This window comes from Bombina bombina, chromosome 1 (genome assembly GCF_027579735.1).
Source record: "Bombina bombina isolate aBomBom1 chromosome 1, aBomBom1.pri, whole genome shotgun sequence".
NCBI classification, from domain to species: domain Eukaryota; kingdom Metazoa; phylum Chordata; class Amphibia; order Anura; family Bombinatoridae; genus Bombina; species Bombina bombina.
In genome coordinates, this window is record NC_069499.1 from 215,559,624 (window position 1) to 215,581,322 (window position 21,699).

Genomic DNA, 21,699 nt, shown 5'->3' on the forward strand with positions numbered 1-21,699 from the left:
TTTTTTGTTTGAGGTTTTCCTGTATACTTAAACAGAAGTGAATAAATATGTGAAATAGCTCCTCTGCTTAGCCTTTACCCTTTTGCAACATTGACTACTGTAACGAAAAATTGAAATTTTCCGAAGAAAGTTAATCACATGACACAAACGTACAAAATGAAGAAAGAATATTTCACTAACAGACACAGTTTTGTCTTGCTTACGTTTTGTTACACTATATTAATGGGTATTTGAATATGGGTTCAGAGAACCTGCAGTGGCTCGTATTATGTAATAATGACTACAACATATAAACCACCAGCAGCTATCTGAGAAGGGTTTGTGTTTGCAGGTGCACTGGACAGGTTCATCATCTGGTGGTGCTTCTCTTCCTCTCTTTTTTCTATCTTAATCTGCATTTCTTCCACAATCGCTCTTCCACTGAACCTTTCTGCCAGTAAACCACCTTCATTTCTGGAGGTTTGTAGTCTCTGAAGGGTTGTTTACTACTATTCTAGATTTATTCTCAGTACAGTTTTACCTCAATTTATAGAAGATCTCAAGTGCCTACTTTCATAGGTTTTTATTTCCACTGTGGCCTTGGTCACTTTGATGGGAACAATCTGGCAAATTGGTGTGTGCAGTTGGTGTTTTTCTTTACTTTTTTCTTCTCCAGTCTTCCCCATCTTAGGCATGTGACAATTCATTTGGTTTAACATTTGGCACAGGTCCATATGTACAGAACTCTCATTACAGAATGTGAAAAGTCTTTTTTCTTTTTAAATTCCGAAGTTCCTCCTTTAACTTTTGTACAGTTATGTTCTTTGCTGTCCTTCTGCTTCTCTGCTCCTCCTACAACTTTCCTATATATAGAAACTAGAAAGGGTGGGGAACAAAATTATACTTCAATTTCTGACAATTTCTTTGTGATAAAATTAATTTATTAGTTAATAAGAACGTCATTATTTACTGTTCTTCGTGCAATTATTTCTCAAAATAATCTTCAAAAAATGTGAAAGTGTGAAGAAACCTTTTTGGATCACAGGCACTATCTTTGGCAAACATAACTAGGCATTTTTCTTTTGTTCCTAAAACATAATATATTGTGACATAACTGACTAGCTACCCTCTGCTCTGTGTTTTTTTTCCAGAAGGTTAGCTGATAGTGTGGCAGCTAAGTGGACAGCACTCCGAAGCTGCTCAGGGACAGAATGTATCCGTACATATCTAACAGTGGCAAGAAAGTGGCCTCTCTTCGGAGCAAAGCTTTTCACTGCAAAAGTAAGCACATTTCAAGTTTATCATACATAATTATTCACTACAGTTTGGTAGTAAGAGTATTTGTTTGTGTATGTATCTATCATAAGAATGTATAATGAAATATTTATAGCAGATTTATGAGTCTACATTGAACAGTCTCTAGATGACAAAAACAACCAGTGATCTTAAAGGGACAGTCTACTCCAAAATGTTTGTTTAAAAAGATAGATATTTATTACACCATTCCACAGTTTTGCAAAACCAACACTGTTCTATTAATACACCTTTTACCTCTGTGATTACCTTGTATCTAAGCTTCTGCAGACTGCCCCCCTTATTTCAGTTCTTTTGAAATACTTGCATTCTAGCAAATCCGCGCTGATTTATCAATTACTCCACATTAGTGAGCACAATGTTATATATATATATATATATATATATATAGAAGACAAAGAGAAAAAAGCAAATTTGATGATAAAAATAAACTGGCAAGCTGTTTAATATTGCATCCCCAATATGAATAATGAAAGTTTAATTTTGACTAGACTGTCCCTTAAAGTATTTTCTTTCTAATGTGGCAGCTTGTGAGATTAGGCTAATTATTGACAGATGGTTTAACACCCTTTGAAATTTCAGTCTCTGAATGCTTTCGTTTGATGTTTTACCCGGAAACTTGATAATAGAATTGATTTAAGTGGCAGCAGTTTGAGTGTTCGTGAAGTGTTGCATCTCAGCAGTCATATTGAGAGAGGAGATCTATTCTGTATAGTGCCTCTACTGGTTCTTGCAAGACCGTCATAGCCATTCATTTGGTTTATAGCTTGTTACTACTTCCTATCATTACACTGTATTAGGGTGTAAAGGAATGTTAAACACTTTTTGGTTTTGTGGAGAGTATTGTGATTGAAAAGCAGCTAGCATTAACAACCACAACTAAGGGAGATAAAGGGTTTAAAGGGACACTAAAGTCCAGATTAAACCTTCATGATTCAGACAGAGCATGCAGTTTTAAACAACTTTCCAATTCACTTCTATTATGAAAATGCGCATTTTGTTTGTTTGTTTGATTTTTTTTTATGTCATACAAGAAAAATAATAAATATTGCATGGTACATTCAACAAAACTGATAAAATGATAGATCTAAAATAAGGATATCCTTTTACAAATTATGTACAGCAAGATCTAGGAGGTCAATTCAATGGAAATTAACTAATGGTGATATATGAACCTTTCTGAATATATGATCAAAATAGTTAAAACCTCAATTTTAAAATTTGAAGAGATAAACTAGAAGAACTCTGTATAAAAAAATAGTTCACTCTCAGAGCTGAAAACCTTCTGTGCTATTTAACAGGCCACTTTTTTTGGACCTACCAGGTCAAAAATTAAAGTCAGAGTCAAAAGGTGTAGCATTGGTAATATCTATTTCTTTCATGTAATTAGCAAGAGTCCATGAGCTAGTGACGTATGGGATATACATTCCTACCAGGAGGGGCAAAGTTTCCCAAACCTCAAAATGCCTATAAATACACCCCTCACCACACCCACAATTCAGTTTTACAAACTTTGCCTCCTATGGAGGTGGTGAAGTAAGTTTGTGCTAGATTCTACGTTGATATGCGCTCCGCAGCAAGTTGGAGCCCGGTTTTCCTCTCAGCGTGCAGTGAATGTCAGAGGGATGTGAGGAGAGTATTGCCTATTTGAATGCAGTGATCTCCTTCTACGGGGTCTATTTCATAGGTTCTCTGTTATCGGTCGTAGAGATTCATCTCTTACCTCCCTTTTCAGATCGACGATATACTCTTATTTATATACCATTACCTCTGCTGATTCTCGTTTCAGTACTGGTTTGGCTTTCTACAAACATGTAGATGAGTGTCCTGGGGTAAGTAAATCTTATTTTCTGTGACACTCTAAGCTATGGTTTGGCACTTTGTTTATAAAGTTCTAAATATATGTATTCAAACATTTATTTGCCTTGACTCAGAATGTTCAACATTCCTTATTTTCAGACAGTCAGTTTCATATTTGGGATAATGCATTTGAATCAAACATTTTTTCTTACCTTAAAAATTTGACTCTTTTTTTCCCTGTGGGCTGTTAGGCTCGCGGGGGCTGAAAATGCTTCATTTTATTGCGTCATTCTTGGCGCGGACTTTTTTGGTGCAAAAAATCTTTTCCGTTTCCGGCGTCATACGTGTCGCCGGAAGTTGCGTCATTTTTTGACGTTCTTTTGCGCCAAAAATGTCGGCGTTCCGGATGTGGCGTCATTTTTGGCGCCAAAAGCATTTAGGCGCCAAATAATGTGGGCGTCTTATTTGGCGCTAAAAAATATGGGCGTCGCTTTTGTCTCCACATTATTTAAGTCTCATTTTTCATTGCTTCTGGTTGCTAGAAGCTTGTTCTTTGGCATTTTTTCCCATTCCTGAAACTGTCATTTAAGGAATTTGATCAATTTTGCTTTATATGTTGTTTTTTCTCTTACATATTGCAAGATGTCTCACGTTGCATCTGAGTCAGAAGATACTTCAGGAAAATCGCTGTCTAGTGCTGGAACTACCAAAGCTAAGTGTATCTGCTGTAAACTTTTGGTAGCTATTCCTCCGGCTGTTGTTTGTATTAATTGTCATGACAAACTTGTTAATGCAGATAATATTTCCTTTAGTAATGTACCATTGCCTGTTGCAGTTCCTTCAACATCTAAGGTGCTGAATGTTCCTGATAACATAAGAGATTTTGTTTCTGAATCCATCAAGAAGGCTGTCTGTTATTTCTCCTTCTAGAAAACATAAAAAATCTTTTAAAACTTCTCTCCCTACAGATGAATTTTTAAATGAACATCATCATTCTGATTCTGATGACTCTTCTGGTTCAGAGGATTCTGTCTCAGAGATTGATGCTGATAAATCTTCATATTTATTTAAAATGGAATTTATTCGTTCTTTACTTAAAGAAGTACTAATTGCTTTAGAAATAGAGGATTCTGGTCCTCTTGATACTAATTCTAAACGTTTAGATAAGGTATTTAAATCTCCTGTGGTTATTCCAGAAGTTTTTCCTGTTCCTAATGCTATTTCTGAAGTAATTTCTAAAGAATGGGATAAATTGGGTAATTCATTTACTCCTTCTAAACGTTTTAAGCAATTATATCCTGTGCCGTCTGACAGATTAGAATTTTGGGACAAAATCCCTAGAGTTGATGGGGCTATTTCTACCCTTGCTAAACGTACTACTATTCCTACGTCAGATGGTACTTCGTTTAAGGATCCTTTAGATAGGAAAATTGAATCCTTTCTAAGAAAAGCTTATCTGTGTTCAGGTAATCTTCTTAGACCTGCTATATCATTGGCTGATGTTGCTGCAGCTTCAACTTTTTGGTTGAAAACAAGTAACGGATCATGATTCTCATAATATTATTATTCTTCTTCAGCATGCTAATAATTTTATCTGTGATGCCATTTTTGATATTATCAGAGTTGATGTCAGGTTTATGTCTCTAGCTATTTTAGCTAGAAGAGCTTTATGGCTTAAGACTTGGAATGCTGATATGGCTTCTAAATCAACTCTACTTTCCATTTCTTTCCAGGGTAACAAATTATTTGGTTCTCAGTTGGATTCTATTATCTCAACTGTTACTGGTGGGAAAGGAACTTTTTTACCACAGGATAAAAAATCTAAGGGTAAAAACAGGGCTAATAATCGTTTTCGTTCCTTTCGTTTCAACAAAGAACAAAAGCCTGATCCTTCATCCTCAGGAGCAGTTTCAGTTTGGAAACCATCTCCAGTCTGGAATAAATCCAAGCCTTCTAGAAAGGCAAAGCCTGCTTCTAAGTCCACATGAAGGTGCGGCCCTCATTCCAGCTCAGCTGGTAGGGGGCAGGTTACGTTTTTTCAAAGAAATTTGGATCAATTCTGTTCACAATCTTTGGATTCAGAACATTGTTTCAGAAGGGTACAGAATTGGTTTCAAGATGAGACCTCCTGCAAAGAGATTTTTTCTTTCCCGTGTCCCAGTAAATCCAGTGAAAGCTCAAGCATTTCTGAATTGTGTTTCAGATCTAGAGTTGGCTGGAGTAATTATGCCAGTTCCAGTTTCGGAACAGGGGATGGGGTTTTATTCAAATCTCTTCATTGTACCAAAGAAGGAGAATTCCTTCAGACCAGTTCTGGATCTAAAAATATTGAATCGTTATGTAAGGATACCAACGTTCAAAATGGTAACTGTAAGGACTATCTTGCCTTTTGTTCAGCAAGGGCATTATATGTCCACAATAGATTTACAGGATGCATATCTGCATATTCCGATTCATCCAGATCATTATCAGTTCCTGAGATTCTCTTTTCTGGACAAGCATTACCAGTTTGTGGCTCTGCCGTTTGGCCTAGCTACAGCTCCAAGAATTTTTACAAAGGTTCTCGGTGCCCTTCTGTCTGTAATCAGAGAACAGGGTATTGGGGTATTTCCTTATTTGGACGATATCTTGGTACTTGCTCAGTCTTTACATTTAGCAGAATCTCATACGAATCGACTTGTGTTGTTTCTTCAAGATCATGGTTGGAGGATCAATTTACCAAAAAGTTCATTGATTCCTCAGACAAGGGTAACCTTTCTGGGTTTCCAGATAGATTCAGTGTCCATGACTCTGTCTTTAACAGACAAGAGACGTCTAAAATTGATTTCAGCTTGTCGAAATCTTCAGTCACAATCATTCCCTTCGGTAGCCTTATGCATGGAAATTCTAGGTCTTATGACTGCTGCATCGGACGCGATCCCCTTTGCTCGTTTTCACATGCGACCTCTTCAGCTCTGTATGCTGAATCAATGGTGCAAGGATTACACAAAGATATCTCAATTAATATCTTTAAAACCGATTGTACGACACTCTCTAACGTGGTGGACAGATCACCATCGTTTAATTCAGGGGCTTCTTTTGTGCTTCCGACCTGGACTGTAATTTCAACAGATGCAAGTCTCACAGGTTGGGGAGCAGTGTGGGGATCTCTGATAGCACAAGGAGTTTGGGAATCTCAGGAGGTGAGATTACCGATCAATATTTTGGAACTCCGTGCAATTTTCAGAGCTCTTCAGTTTTGGCCTCTTCTGAAGAGAGAATCGTTCATTTGTTTTCAGACAGACAATGTCACAACTGTGGCATACATCAATCATCAAGGAGGGACTCACAGTCCTCTGGCTATGAAAGAAGTATCTCGAATTCTGGTTTGGGCGGAATCCAGCTCCTGTCTAATCTCTGCGGTTCATATCCCAGGTATAGACAATTGGGAAGCGGATTATCTCAGTCGCCAAACGTTGCATCCGGGCGAATGGTCTCTTCACCCAGAGGTATTTCTTCAGATTGTTCAAATGTGGGAACTTCCAGAAATAGATCTGATGGCGTCTCATCTAAACAAGAAACTTCCCAGGTATCTATCCAGATCCCGGGATCCTCAGGCGGAGGCAGTGGATGCATTATCACTTCCTTGGAAGTATCATCCTGCCTATATCTTTCCGCCTCTAGTTCTTCTTCCAAGAGTAATCTCCAAGATTCTGAAGGAATGCTCGTTTGTTCTGCTGGTAGCTCCGGCATGGCCTCACAGGTTTTGGTATGCGGATCTTGTCCGGATGGCTTCTTGCCGACCTTGGACTCTTCCGTTAAGACCAGACCTTCTGTCGCAAGGTCCTTTTTTCCATCAGGATCTGAAATCCTTAAATTTAAAGGTATGGAGATTGAATGCTTGATTCTTGGTCAAAGAGGTTTCTCTGACTCTGTGATTAATACTATGTTACAGGCGCGTAAATCTGTATCTAGAGAGATATATTATAGAGTCTGGAAGACCTATATTTCTTGGTGTCTTTCTCATCATTTTTCTTGGCATTCTTTTAGAATACCGAGAATTTTACAGTTTCTTCAGGATGGTTTAGATAAGGGTTTGTCCGCAAGTTCCTTGAAAGGTCAAATCTCTGCTCTTTCTGTTCTTTTTCACAGAAAGATTGCTATTCTTCCTGATATTCATTGTTTTGTACAAGCTTTGGTTCGTATAAAACCTGTCATTAAGTCAATTTCTCCTCCTTGGAGTTTGAATTTGGTTCTGGGGGCTCTTCAAGCTCCTCCGTTTGAACCTATGCATTCATTGGACATTAAATTACTTTCTTGGAAAGTTTTGTTCCTTTTGGCAATCTCTTCTGCCAGAAGAGTTTCTGAATTATCTGCTCTTTCTTGTGAGTCTCCTTTTCTGATTTTTAATCAGGATAAGGCAGTGTTGCGAACTTCTTTTGAATTTTTACCTAAAGTTGTGAATTCCAACAACATTAGTAGAGAAATTGTGGTTCCTTCATTATGTCCTAATCCTAAGAATTCTAAGGAGAAATCGTTGCATTCTTTGGATGTTGTTAGAGCTTTGAAATATTATGTTGAAGCTACTAAGTCTTTCCGAAATACTTCTAGTTTATTTGTTATCTTTTCCGGTTCTAGAAAAGGCCAGAAAGCTTCTGCCATTTCTTTGGCATCTTGGTTGAAATCTTTAATTCATCTTGCCTATGTTGAGTCGGGTAAAACTCCGCCTCAGAGGATCACAGCTCATTCTACTAGGTCAGTTTCTACTTCCTGGGCGTTTAGGAATGAAGCTTCGATTGATCAGATTTGCAAAGCAGCAACTTGGTCCTCTTTGCATACTTTTACTAAATTCTACCATTTTGATGTATTTTCTTCTTCTGAAGCAGTTTTTGGTAGAAAAGTACTTCAGGCAGCGGTTTCAGTTTGAATCTTCTGCTTATGTTTTTCATTAAACTTTATTTTGGGTGTGGATTATTTTCAGCAGGAATTGGCTGTCTTTATTTTATCCCTCCCTCTCTAGTGACTCTTGTGTGGAAAGATCCACATCTTGGGTAGTCATTATCCCATACGTCACTAGCTCATGGACTCTTGCTAATTACATGAAAGAAAACATAATTTATGTAAGAACTTACCTGATAAATTCATTTCTTTCATATTAGCAAGAGTCCATGAGGCCCGCCCTTTTTTTGTGGTGGTTATGATTTTTGTATAAAGCACAATTATTCCAATTCCTTATTTTATATGCTTTTGCACTTTTTTATCACCCCACTTCTTGGCTATTCGTTAAACTGAATTGTGGGTGTGGTGAGGGGTGTATTTATAGGCATTTTGAGGTTTGGGAAACTTTGCCCCTCCTGGTAGGAATGTATATCCCATACGTCACTAGCTCATGGACTCTTGCTAATATGAAATAAATGAATTTATCAGGTAAGTTCTTACATAAATTATGTTATCTCTCCAGGATCCTATAGGATGAAGAGAATTATAAGGAACTTATTACAGATGGTAAATGGCAATTTTGTTCACTATGTGGCCCCCTCCTAATCCTTATAACTGTTATGAAACTTATTTGGGTCAATATTAGACCTTGTCATTTTCATAGTATATGGGCGAGTATTTTAAAAAGCAATAGCATATAAAAGGTAGTTGTATAGTATTAAAAAATCAGGAAAAACAAGCATCATTTAACAATGAAGGATGCAAATATAGATGAAGATTAGAATATACTTAAGAGTTAGCCTGGGTTCAATATGATGAAATAAAACTTAAACACCCCAATGAGATTACATTAATCACTCCCTGGTGATATTACAAAGACTGAAGTTACCAATAATTCCCCTAATGTTAGATAGTGGTCTCTCATGGACCACCCGCCGCAGAGCATTAGAGTAAGGGGAAATAATAGGGTTAGGAAAAGAAATTAAGCACTTTTGGACTTAAAACATATAGACCTATTTCCATTGATGTCATTTTATTTATGTGATAAAGCCACTATTAAACTTAAAAAACAACAACTTTGAGTTAAAATACAATAAGCTAATTGCTAAACCAGTTAGAAGACAATTATCCTAATAACGTCAAAACACTTATTGGAAACATTGCATCTTAGCATATTAGTAGAAGAATTGTCAGCTGAACATATTAAGAATCGTAGAGGGAAAGGAGGGGTACTTGAATCAGCATAAAAAGCGAATATAGGTTATACCAAGTCTTATAGAGCACCTGCAAAACGTATACATTTAACTATAGGGAGAGGAATGAACTAAGGCCATAGAGGTACTCTACTTACTTAGTTATGCAAGGGGGGAAAAAATCAGGTGTAGTTTACAGAGCGAAATGCAACAATCTGAATAATGGGTCTTTCTATAGAGGAGTATTCTCATTTGACTAGGCTAGGGAGTGGTTCTCTAAACTCATGGCTAAGTGGGGCTTTAAAAGGTGAAACCTCACAAAAAAGAAGATTGCAAAGTAATCAAACAACATTTCCCATAACCTCTTAGGGAGACATTAAATCCCCCTTGCCTCCTGGCCGCAGACTGCAGGGCAGAGACAGCAATAAAAACATACTAACTTTAAGGTGGGGTTGTCAAAAAGTAATATCTGTCAACAATCAAGGAGGTAGCCCCTCATCTTCCAATATGCCCCCCTATATGCTTAAATAAGCATGTGCATATGAAGACTTCAGCTATTATTCTTCAAAAAAAAAGTTATATGACATATTTATCCATCCCCAAGGTGATGACTCACAATATTGCTCGTAAGCATCAGGCATAATAACCATCATAAGGGGCTATAGAAAGTAGAACAAAAACCATGTCATTCTCCAGAACCAATGCCTGTGTCTGAAATGTATTGTCCAGGCATATCTACAAGTATGCATCATAAGAACATTCTCAATACAATATAAAATAAGGCAAGTGTAGACAAAAAGCATCCACAGATAGTCAAGTACAGTGGGAGAGTATATAATAATAATAACCCTTGACTGAATAGTCTTGTTTTATGTCAGAATCCCATATTAAAAGAATAGGGCATAGACAGGATAGTCCAAGAGGACAGTTCCAAGAGTATAAAGAATGAGACTATTGCAGGGGATCAAGTTTGTCTTACCCCCTTCAGATCTCTAAAGCACATATAGTCCTAAGTACTTACGATTCTGGAATGCACACCCTCCAAAAAGCACCCTTGCTTGTAAACATTTCTCTTTGTGGTAAAGGCCAGGGTATAGCGTTTCTACCTCATGAAGGTAGAGAGTCACAGAGCCTGTTAGGAGGCTCCAAGTTCTGTGTACTATCTCAACTCTTAGGAGAATGTCTGCTACACAGTAGCCAACCCCAGCTACTCAGCAGGGCTGATTGCTCCCGCTCTACTAAGCGGCTTGAGTCCAGGGCTCCCCTGACTTCCCAATTGTGTCGTCTCCTGGTCTCACAACTAGGCAATACCACTTACTTCCTCCAGACCTGTAGGTTAGACTCTGATCAATACTGGTCACTGCGGTGTCTTGCTTCTTTTCAATCTATAACACAACGGGTCTCAAAGAGCTGCGATAAACTACTTTTTGCTTGCGTACAACAGCACGTCACTCGTAATCTAGCCCTTAGTTTGTATGTAGGTATTTTACAATGCTACACTTAATTATTAATATATTATGTATTATGTATTTTTATTTAAAGAAAATACTTTAATGTCCCTTTAAATTGCCCACAATGTGTACAGGAAGACTCCAAGCACTGGTGCAACTCTAACTCCACCCCTTTGGCAACACTCTTCAGCCATATCAGACAGTTCCCATTTTTCTGAAAAAAGCTGCTGCTTTCCAATGACATATTTATTTTTGGCTTGTTTGTATCTGGAGAGTGTTCTCTTACTCATTTTTTTAATTATTTATCAAGACTGTCAGCATTACAGCTAGATAATGAATAGCACCAATACTAGCATGGTACACATTTCCAACTTTTCATCTACTGCCAAGGATAGACCACACTCTCTCTTTATCATTGTAAGCTGAACCTTTGTTTTTAAAACACAGCTGTCTGAATCATCTAACTCCTTTTAATTACTCAGATATTTTAATCCCAGATGAATTAGGGTTCCATAATCTCCTTTACCACCAGTTTTGTTTCATTATCTTCCTTGATTGATGAGATTTTCTTTCTGCTCAATGCACAGGAAATATCTGTTAACGGTAGTTACACTGGCTCTGAAACAAAAAGAGTAGAGGAGATATAAAAACTCTATACACTTTATGAAAATTGCAGGGTTTTTTTTTTTAAATGTTAAGACAGAAATAACAACAATGTAAATGTCGGACGTTTTCCATCTGATGTGATCTTCCGACAAAGAAAAATTCCAAAGGAAAAACCCCCCAAATAGTTTATTCCCCTTTGTCGCCACTTTCTCCATTCTAATTTTTTCAAACCATTCAGTGGGCAAACAGGCCTTTTATATTCTATTGAGTAACAACACAAACCTTTTTTTTTCATGTCCATTATCTCTAGGAAAGGCTGTTTTTTTCATCAATACTAGAAAAGGGATTCCATGGACTTCTTGTTTAAAAATGTAATCTAGTACCATTCAGTAAAATTGAAAAGTCTCAAATCATAGCACCCAGACAATAAAATTCTCTCTCACAATTTTTCTTCCTTTGTTCCACATTTGGGACCAACATTTTCAATTTGTAGCATTCAGGTTTTCCATATTCACAAAATGTTTCACTAAGGCCAGTACAACTACATTTGACAACCATGAAGGCTTTCCCCACAAATGATTGATCATATTCCCTTGTAAGGTAATTTTCCATTAGTCCCTAGAGCAACTTCCATCCCAACTTCCTAAATGATAGTCATAGGTCTTCTAGTAGTATCAATTAAGGAGGCTTTGTTTACCCTTTTTCACATCTGTTAAAGGCCCATTTTCTCTTACATTGGATAGTTCTGTATCACTCCTCACTTAGCAAGGGGTGTAATTCCTGGCTTGACTGAAGTAGACGGTGATCTCTGATGATGCCGGTCTCTTCAGCTGGGGAGTTGTTTGGGACTTGAAGAGAGTGCTATGCAGTACATGCTGTACATCAATTTTCTGTAGATTTGAGTGGTTTACAATGCATTTAAGGTATAAAAAGTCTCCTAAAATATGCCTTCCTGCACATTTAGTCAGACAATATAACATCAGACTTGTATATCAGCCATCAAATCTGCTACTTAAAAGTGGAAGCTATTGCTCAATTCAGTATGATAATTGTTAGTCATCGCAAATGGTAGGAAATACACTTGTGGGTAGATCATATTGAGGAACCATTCCCCTAAGTAGGAGAAAGGTGTCACCAATTAAATCTAGATCTTATGGGCTCTCATCACAAATTCAAGGATCCACTCATGGACCACCAGGTGTTCTGCTCAACATCATGGACATTTATTAGACCTTCTGTCAAGCATACATTTTTTTTGATTGTTAAAAAAAAATTATATTCCTCATTACTCCAGTATGACCTACCAGAAATTGTTCTTAATTAGAAAGCACAACTTGTATGCTAACCAAATATTCTTACCCAGATTCTATCATGGTTCATTTCTTCACCACAACTTAATCCCGCTAGGACTGATGGCATTTAATACCAAATATTAGCGCTTTGAAGATTTTCTCAGAAGTTCATATTGGGTATATGTATACCTTCATTGGGCATTGCTCTCCATTCCTCATACTCCTCTACTTTACAGAAAGTGTGCACACTGGTCTAGTTTCCATCACGATATTAGATTATATTTCATTCTGGCCCCCATAAGGTTCTAGAAACATTCAAGCCCTCGCCAGCTACACTTTTTCATTTATATAGCCTATGCTAACCTAAGACGTCCTCCCTGTGCAATATCCTGGTGTACGACACACTTTCCATGTCTTCCCCCTTGTTGGCTACCCACACTGCTTTGTTGAAACAACTGTAAATATGGTTTTCTGCTTCTTTCTTGCACACCTTTACCAAGTTTTATTGTTCTTATACATTTGAGACTGGCTTTGGGTAAAATGTTCAGTCTACTGTTCCTTTTCATTAAGAAAAGTATTGGCTTGGCTTTGGCTTTGATATGGACGCATGTGTTGCTGAATAGCAAAGTCTATTTTTTGGGAGTGGCAGCACATGAAAGTCCACCATTCTTGTGTCATAGTCAGACTAGCCTTATCCATTACCTTGGGACATGACACTTTATAGCTCTCTGTCTTTTTTACTCTTAATTCCCTATTTCTTTCCATAAGGCAGGGGGAGTCCACAACTTCATTCCTTACTGTTGGGAAATACAACACCTGGCCACCAGGAGGAGGCAAAGACACCCCAGCCAAAGGCTTAAATATCCCTCCCACTTCCCCTATCCTCCCAGTCATTCTTTGCCTTTCATCACTAGAGGAGGGGGGTAGAGAAGTGTCAGAAGATTTGGATAGTCCTGTAATGGGTATGTTCCCTTCAAGAGAGGACTGAAGTTTTAAATAATCATATAAGCCTCTCAGTGAGAGTATTGATGAAAGTTAGATTCTGGAGATGCAGGGAAAGTTTTTCTGTGAAACCATCCAGGCTGTTGTCAACACTGATTGCTAAGAAGTTGTTAGCTGAGTTTCACTGCTTGCTTTTAATCACTCAGGTCCCTGTCAGAGCGTCACTACAAGGCTGTCACACTTGAGAGGCTGTATCTGTTCCACAGCATGGATCCTAGAGGGTAAGTCCGCTTTATTGTTATGGCAGGGACTCCTGTAAAGGGTCACAGTGATTCCTCTATACCTCAATAGGATCAGGGGGTTAATATCTCCTTTAGGGAGATTATTGGGAACAGTTATGGGGATTTCCATCTAAAGGGGAGGAGAGTCCACGGCTTCATTCATTACTTGTGGGAATTAAGAACCTGGCCACCAGGAGGAGGCAAAGGCACCCCAGCCAAAGGCTTACATACCTCCCCCACTTCCCTCATCCCCCAGTCATTCTTTGCCTTTTGTCACAGGAGGATGGCAGAGGAGTGTCAACCACTCAAAAGGCTTATGAGGACTGTCAATCCTCCATGCCTCACGGACCCACAAGTCCTCTTCAGAATGCTTAGCTGAAACTTGTAAAATAAAAACAAGCAACGGAAATAAAAGTAAGCACTCAGCGCCTCAACCGGACCAGGCAGGCAGAATAGGCGCCACATGTCTGAACAACCCACGAGACAGAAGATCTGAGCCCAAGCAGGACCAACCTGCAACCAGGGCCATAACTGTCAGGTCGCCTAACTTCACCCTTAGAGAGGGAGAAAAATTAACAGACATTAACGCCCAAGAGAAACAGACAAACCGCAGGACCAGCTCAACAGAACCCTGTTCTTCCAAACAAAACTGGGGGGGATCTCAAGAAACAAGACTATAAGGAGATTACTTCATTCCTTTTTGTCTAATGAGGTGAGCCAATCGAAGAAGACTGTGGATTCCCATAACCATTATGGATAGGGTCCCCTAGCAGCTCAAAAACATGCCTGAGAAGAACTCTTAAGGCGCACCTGTCTGTAACGAAAGGCACAACACTCAGGGACAGTTACGCCCACAGAAAACTGCCCAGGCCCTCCCATGGCCGGGAGACCCGGGATAATAGGGCATGAGCACAATCGGAAATAAACATCTGGACTTTGCAGACGTGCAATCGCCAAGAGTATGTGAAAGCAGAAACGTGCTGTAACCTCCGGGGGGAACAATCCACCCGCCAAGGAGGGATATACATAATCTGGGTTACCCACATGTGTAGTAGTAGGGAGCGGTAGGGAACTCACCTCTCGGAGGATAGGACCCCCAGAGGCGGATGACTCAGATGCAGTCCCTTGATTCCTCAAGCCTGAGGAACAATGCACTCTAATACGGCATACGGAACATAACTGACTGACAAGTGTCAACGGGCCAATTCACATTCCTCGCAAGACAAAGAATCTGAATCGGAAATTTGAACAATCTCAACAGCAGAATCCTCCATAACTGGATAAGGAATACAAAAAAACTGGACTATATCATAAAGAATTTAAACGGCACCTGACACCCACAATGGCTGGGGCACTCACCACCTCCTAGGAACCAGACACCCGTGGACCAGAAATTCTCCGTCGCCACACAGTCAGGAATGTGGAAATGGGAAAAACAGAAGTTAGCACGCCCGGTCACAAGGTGAATCGTACAGTCAAAAAAAAAAGCGCGCCCAACCACAAGGTTGCGTCACTTACAAGGCCTTTATGTTCCAAAGCCATGAGCCTCAGTAACACTACACATAAGCAGGTTAAATCACATAACAAACATGATTAAAAAAAAACCCTGTTCAACAGTCCCCCTTAGGAGATATTAACCCTTGATTCCAAGATACAAAAGGAGCCCCACTGAAACCCTATAGTTTAGTAAATCCTGTACCTTACCGGAAAAAATTTGTGTTACAATACATTCATGAAGAAGTAAAATGAAACAATCTTACCAGAATCTACGTTGTGGAAACAGGAACACAGCACTTCAAGTGTGACGAATAGTAGCAATGCCTCCGCCATGGACTTGAGAGAAGACGCAGGCATCTCCGGACTCTAACTTTCATCCAGGCTCTCACTGAGAGACTGACAGGATTACTTAAAACTCCCATCCCATGTCGAAGAGTACTACTCTCCATAAGAGACAAAACAAATTATTCTGACACTTCTCTGCCAACCTCCTGGGGCAAAAGGCAAAGAATGACTGGGGGATGAGGGAAGTGGGAGGAGTATTTAAGCCTTTGGCTGGGGTGTCTTTCCCTCCTCCTGGTGGCCAGGTTCTTTTTCCCAAAAGTAATGAATGTAGCTGTGGACTCTTTCCATTTATGAAGAAAAACCAAACTGGTTTTGTGAAGGGTAGATCAGCAGTAACCAATATCCGTACACTACAATTCCTTCTAACACATTACTGGAGTCGCAGAAACCTAGGGAAAGTAACAAAGGTCAAAGAAGCCTGCGCTCTACTTGTAGACGCAAAAAAAGCTTTCGACTTGGTTCTTTGGAATCACTTATTTTTTACTCTCAAACAATTCGGGATTACAGGAGACTTTTTACAAGTACTCAAAATTCTATACTCTGCGCCACAAGCCGTGATTCTAGTTAATGGTGTTCCATCCCAACCCTTTGCCCTGGAAACTCACAATTTTCTTCTACAAGCGAGGAAAACCATTTTTAAAAATTGGCTGAGTAAAGATGCCCCAACTCTGACTCAGTTAAAAAGAGAAATACATCAACAGCTGCTCTATGAGCAAGCAGACACTAGGGGATATTCAGAGACGAACAAACCGTTTTATGAGTAAGTGGGAGATCTATCTGCTCACCCTAGATAAAACCCAACAGACGTAAATGTTATACCCCATCCGAAATACTGACTTCATCTTGAATGCCCAATTGATTGGGGGAATGGCAGCTCAACTTTGACGAGGGTACTCCCCATTTATGGCTAGTAGTTTAAATTACTTCAGAACAAACCATAAGACCGGAAAATGACACCCTGGGGACTGGAATTAGACCTTGGGAGGATGACCAGTTGAATTTTATTATAATAGAAAATGTAAGGACATACATTAAAGGGACAGTCTACACCAGAATTTGTATTGTTTAAAAAGATAGATAATCCCTTTATTACCCATTTCCTAGTTTTGCATAACCATCACAGTTATATTAATATACTTTTTACCTCTGTGATTACCTTGTATCTAAACCTCTGCAAACTGCCCCCTTATTTCAGTTCTTTTGACAGACATCCATTTTAGCCAATCAGAGCTGGCTCACTGGAACTCAACGTGCGTGAGCACAGTGTTATCTATGTGAAACACATGAACTAACACTCTCTAGTGGTGAAAAACTGTCAAAATGCCCTGAGAGAAGAGGTGGCTTTCAAGGGCTTTGAAATTTGCATATGAACCTGCTAGGTTTAGCTTTCAACTAAGAATACCAAGAATACAAAGCAAAATTGGTGATAAAAGTAAATTGGAAAATTGTTTAAAATTACATTCTCTATCTGAATCATGAAAGTTTATTTTGGACTAGACTGTCCCTTTAATTTAGATCAAATGCAGGAGATGTGAATATATCTGTACCTTTAAGGTACTACGTGAATCTTGTCATTGGAAAACGTTTGTATTATTCTCTATGTAATGCACATGATTGTTATATGTCCTTTAAATTAATAAAGAATTTTAAAAAAAGATCGGCTATATAAATTTAACATCTACAAAACATCTATGCAAAGAAAAATCTAGTGTACAATGTCCCTTTAAAGGTGCCAGATGCTGGAGCTCCGCCTCTTTGTATTGGTGGCTGCCATCTTGGAGCTCAGGTATTCTCCCAGCCTGTGAAAGAAGCTGTGCACAAACAGATCAGTAATACGGTTACACAAATTATATTTAAAAAAAGCCCTCGACAATAATATAGATGCAGCCACTGCAAAACTGTAAAGCTCCTGTTCTGTATCATTCACTCTAACCTTTATACAGTTGTCAGAAAGCTGACAGCCTCATTGATATGTAAATGCAAACTGCTTCTGTCAGGCTGGGAAAATGCTTGAGCAACAAGATGGCGGCGCCCGGTATGAAGAGGCGGATCTTCATTATCTGGCACCTTTAAGCTCTTAAAACAGAGCTGTAGGAAGAGGATGAAATGCAATAACTTAGTGAGTAGTTATTCTTTTGTAGTTGTGCACAGCAGTTTAATGTCCCTTTAAGCCCTCCATGATAGCAAAGGCTATATGCTCTTAGATGCGCAAAAGGAAACCTGCCCCTTTAGCAGATATACAACTTATAAAGAAACTGTACTTTTCTTTCACAGGCTTCTCTGCCCTCTCCTGCATGTGATGAACCCATATGGATTGCTGTGAATGAAGATGGCATCAGTATTCTAGATTACAGCACAATGGTATGAAGTTTGTGTGGGCACTGGGTCATATTCTGCGTATAGCTCAGTAATGGCCTTGTATGACACTTGCTATAAAAGTACCTACACTGCGTATTTATGGGTTTGGTGTATGTTAGTTTGTAAATATGCAAATGCATGCAAACCGTTTCTGTACCCAGTTTAAAGAACTGACAACTTACTATATAATATTCCCTCATTTCTCTAATGCAGCTTCATGCAAGTTTTATAATATACGTCTGTAGGAAGAAGTCTGCTATATGACTGAGCACTGTAATACACCGAGCTCTAGCAGTATGATTTGTGTTTTACAGAAGGTGACGGCATCCTACCCCTACTCTTGTGTGATGACGTTCGGAGGTTGCCGAGAGGACTTCATGATTGTAGTGGAACAACATAGTGACAGCTGTACTGTGAAGAGCACCATTTTAAAACTGCTGTTCACAATGACAAAAGCCAAGGTGAAAACAGAAAATGTTTGGTATCATGAGAAAATGCAGCATTTGGGAGCCATTGACAATGGTGCTCAAGACTATGTCTATTTAACCCCTTTAATGTCTTAGAGGGTTACCGTATATTGCTAAATGTACTATCCTCTATGGCAACCTATGGATCAACCTGCTTGCAACCAGAGTGAGAGTAACCGTTCACCCGTTAAACACATTGCTCACACATGATCTGTATTCCTTCCTGGGAGTCAAGGGTTGACTTGCCAGCTTCTGAATTCATGTGCACCATTTTTATTCAGCTTTTGTGTCAGTGAATTTGAGTTAGTCACCTTTTGGGTGTCAGTCTATTTGAGTCAATCAGTTCTGTAAATGCAGAGTGTATCATTGTGTATCTGAGCTAGTCACCTCTGTAGGTATCAGTGTGTATCTGAGCTAGTCACCTCTGTAGATATCAGTGTGTATCTGAGCTACTCACCTCTGTAGGTATCAGTGTGTATCTGAGCTAGTCACCTCTGTAGGTATCAGTGTGTATCTGAGCTAGTCACCTCTGTAGATATCAGTGTGTATCTGAGCTACTCACCTCTGTAGGTATCAGTGTGTATCTAAGCTAGTCACCTCTGTAGGTATCAGTGTGTATCGGAGCTAGTCACCTCTGTAGGTATCAGTGTGTATCGGAGCTAGTCACCTCTGTAGGTATCTGTGTGTATCTGAACTAGTCACCTCTGTAGGTATCAGTGTGTATATAAGCTAGTCACCTCTGTAGGTATCTATGTGTATCTGAGCTAGTCACCTCTGTAGGTATCAGTGTGTATCTGAGCTAGTCACCTCTGTAGGTATCAGTGTGTATCTGAGCTAGTCACCTCTGTAGATATCAGTATGTATCTGAGCTACTCACCTCTGTAGGTATCAGTGTGTATCTGAGCTAGTCACCTCTGTAGGTATCAGTGTGTATCTGAGCTAGTCACCTCTGTAGATATCAGTGTGTATCTGAGCTACTCACCTCTGTAGGTATCAGTGTGTATCTAAGCTAGTCACCTCTGTAGGTATCAGTGTGTATCGGAGCTAGTCACCTCTGTAGGTATCAGTGTGTATCTGAGCTAGTCACCTCTGTAGATATCAGTATGTATCTGAGCTAGTCACCTCTGTAGGTATCAGTGTGTATCTGAGCTAGTCACCTCTGTAGGTATCTGTGTGTATCTGAGCTAGTCACCTCTGTAGGTATCTGTGTGTATCTGAGCTAGTCACCTCTGTAGGTATCTGTGTGTATCTGAGCTAGTCACCTCTGTAGGTATCAGTGTGTATCTGAGCTAGTCACCTCTGTAGGTATCTGTGTGTATCTGAGTTAGTCACCTCTGTAGGTATCTGTGTGTATCGGAGCTAGTCACCTCTGTAGGTATCTGTGTGTATTGGAGCTAGTCACCTCTGTAGGTATCAGTGTGTATTGGAGCTAGTCACCTCTGTAGGTATCAGTGTGTATCGGAGCTAGTCACCTCTGTAGGTATCAGTGTGTATCTAAGCTAGTCACCTCTGTAGGTATCAGTGTGTATCGGAGCTAGTCACCTCTGTAGGTATCAGTGTGTATCGGAGCTAGTCACCTCTGTAGGTATCAGTGTGTATCGGAGCTAGTCACCTCTGTAGGTATCAGTGTGTATCTAAGCTAGTCACCTCTGTAGGTATCAGTGTGCATCTGAGCTAGTCACCTCTGTAGGTATCTGTGTGTATCGGAGCTAGTCACCTCTGTAGGTATCTGTGTGTATCTGAGCTACACACCTCTGTAGGTATCTGTGTGTATCTGAGCTAGTCACCTCTGTAGGTATCTGTGTGTATCAGAGCTAGTCACATCTGTAGGTATCTGTGTGTATCGGAGCTAGTCACCTCTGTAGGTATCAGTGTGTATCTGAGCTAGTCACCTCTGTAGGTATCAGTGTGTATCTGAGCTAGTCACCTCTGTAGGTATCAGTGTGTATCTGAGCTAGTCACCTCTGTAGGTATCTGTGTGTATCTGAGCTAGTCACCTCTGTAGGTATCTGTGTGTATCTGAGCTAGTCACCTCTGTAGGTATCTGTGTGTATCTGAGCTAGTCACCTCTGTAGGTATCTGTGTGTATCTGAGCTAGTCACCTCTGTAGGTATCTGTGTGTATCTGAGCTAGTCACCTCTGTAGCGATCTGCGTGTATTTGATTCTGCAGTCTGGGTGTTTGGGGGGTTATTGGGCTCATTTTATTTCTCTCTAGGGTGATTCAGTGTATGTGCTTCTGTTTCTGGATCTGTTACTAAATCTGTTTATATGGAAAGATGTACTTTTGATTTATTTAAGAGATTTATATTTTGTTTATTGGGTCTGCAAGTAAAAAAAAAATAATGCATTGTAGCCTTGGGTGAAGCACAAAGGTGCTCAAGACTATGTCTATTTAACCCCTTTAATGTCTTAGAGGGCTACCGTATATTGCTAAATGTACTATCCTCTATGGCAACTTATGAATTAACCTGCTTGCAACCAGAGTGAAAGTAACCGTTCACCCGTTAAACACATTGCTCACACATGATCTGTATTCCTTCCTGGGAGTCAAGGGTTGACTTGCCAGCTTCTGAATTCATGTGCACCATTTTTATTCAGCTGTTGTGTCAGTGAATTTGAGTTAGTCACCTTTTGGGTGTCAGTCTATTTGAGTCAATCAGTTCTGTAAATGCAGAGTGTATCGTTGTGTATCTGAGCTAGTCACCTCTGTAGGTATCTGTGTGTATCTGAGCTAGTCACCTCTGTAGGTATCAGTGTGTATCTGAGCTAGTCACCTCTGTAGGTATCAGTGTGTATTGGAGCTAGTCACCTCTGTAGGTATCAGTGTGTATCGGAGCTAGTCACCTCTGTAGGTATCAGTGTGTATCGGAGCTAGTCACCTCTGTAGGTATCAGTGTGTATCGGAGCTAGTCACCTCTGTAGGTATCAGTGTGTATCTGAGCTAGTCACCTCTGTAGGTATCAGTGTGTATCGGAGCTAGTCACCTCTGTAGGTATCAGTGTGTATCGGAGCTAGTCACCTCTGTAGGTATCAGTGTGTATCGGAGCTAGTCACCTCTGTAGGTATCAGTGTGTATTGGAGCTAGTCACCTCTGTAGGTATCAGTGTGTATCGGAGCTAGTCACCTCTGTAGGTATCTGTGTGTATCTGAGCTAGTCACCTCTGTAGGTATCTGTGTGTATCTGAGCTAGTCACCTCTGTAGGTATCTGTGTGTATCTGAGCTAGTCACCTCTGTAGGTATCTGTGTGTATCGGAG

General features: G+C 39.7%; 1 protein-coding gene across 1 annotated transcript in view; it reads left to right on the forward strand.

Annotated features, from left to right (window-relative positions):
• PLEKHH1 (pleckstrin homology, MyTH4 and FERM domain containing H1) overlaps positions 1-21,699 on the forward strand; it is a 260,142-nt gene that overhangs the window by 228,350 nt on the left and 10,093 nt on the right. The window contains exons 26-28 of the mRNA XM_053697836.1: positions 1,131-1,260; positions 17,892-17,978; positions 18,290-18,436. Coding sequence (XP_053553811.1) covers positions 1,131-1,260; positions 17,892-17,978; positions 18,290-18,436 — 364 coding nt within the window. The remainder of the gene's footprint in view (positions 1-1,130; positions 1,261-17,891; positions 17,979-18,289; positions 18,437-21,699) is intronic.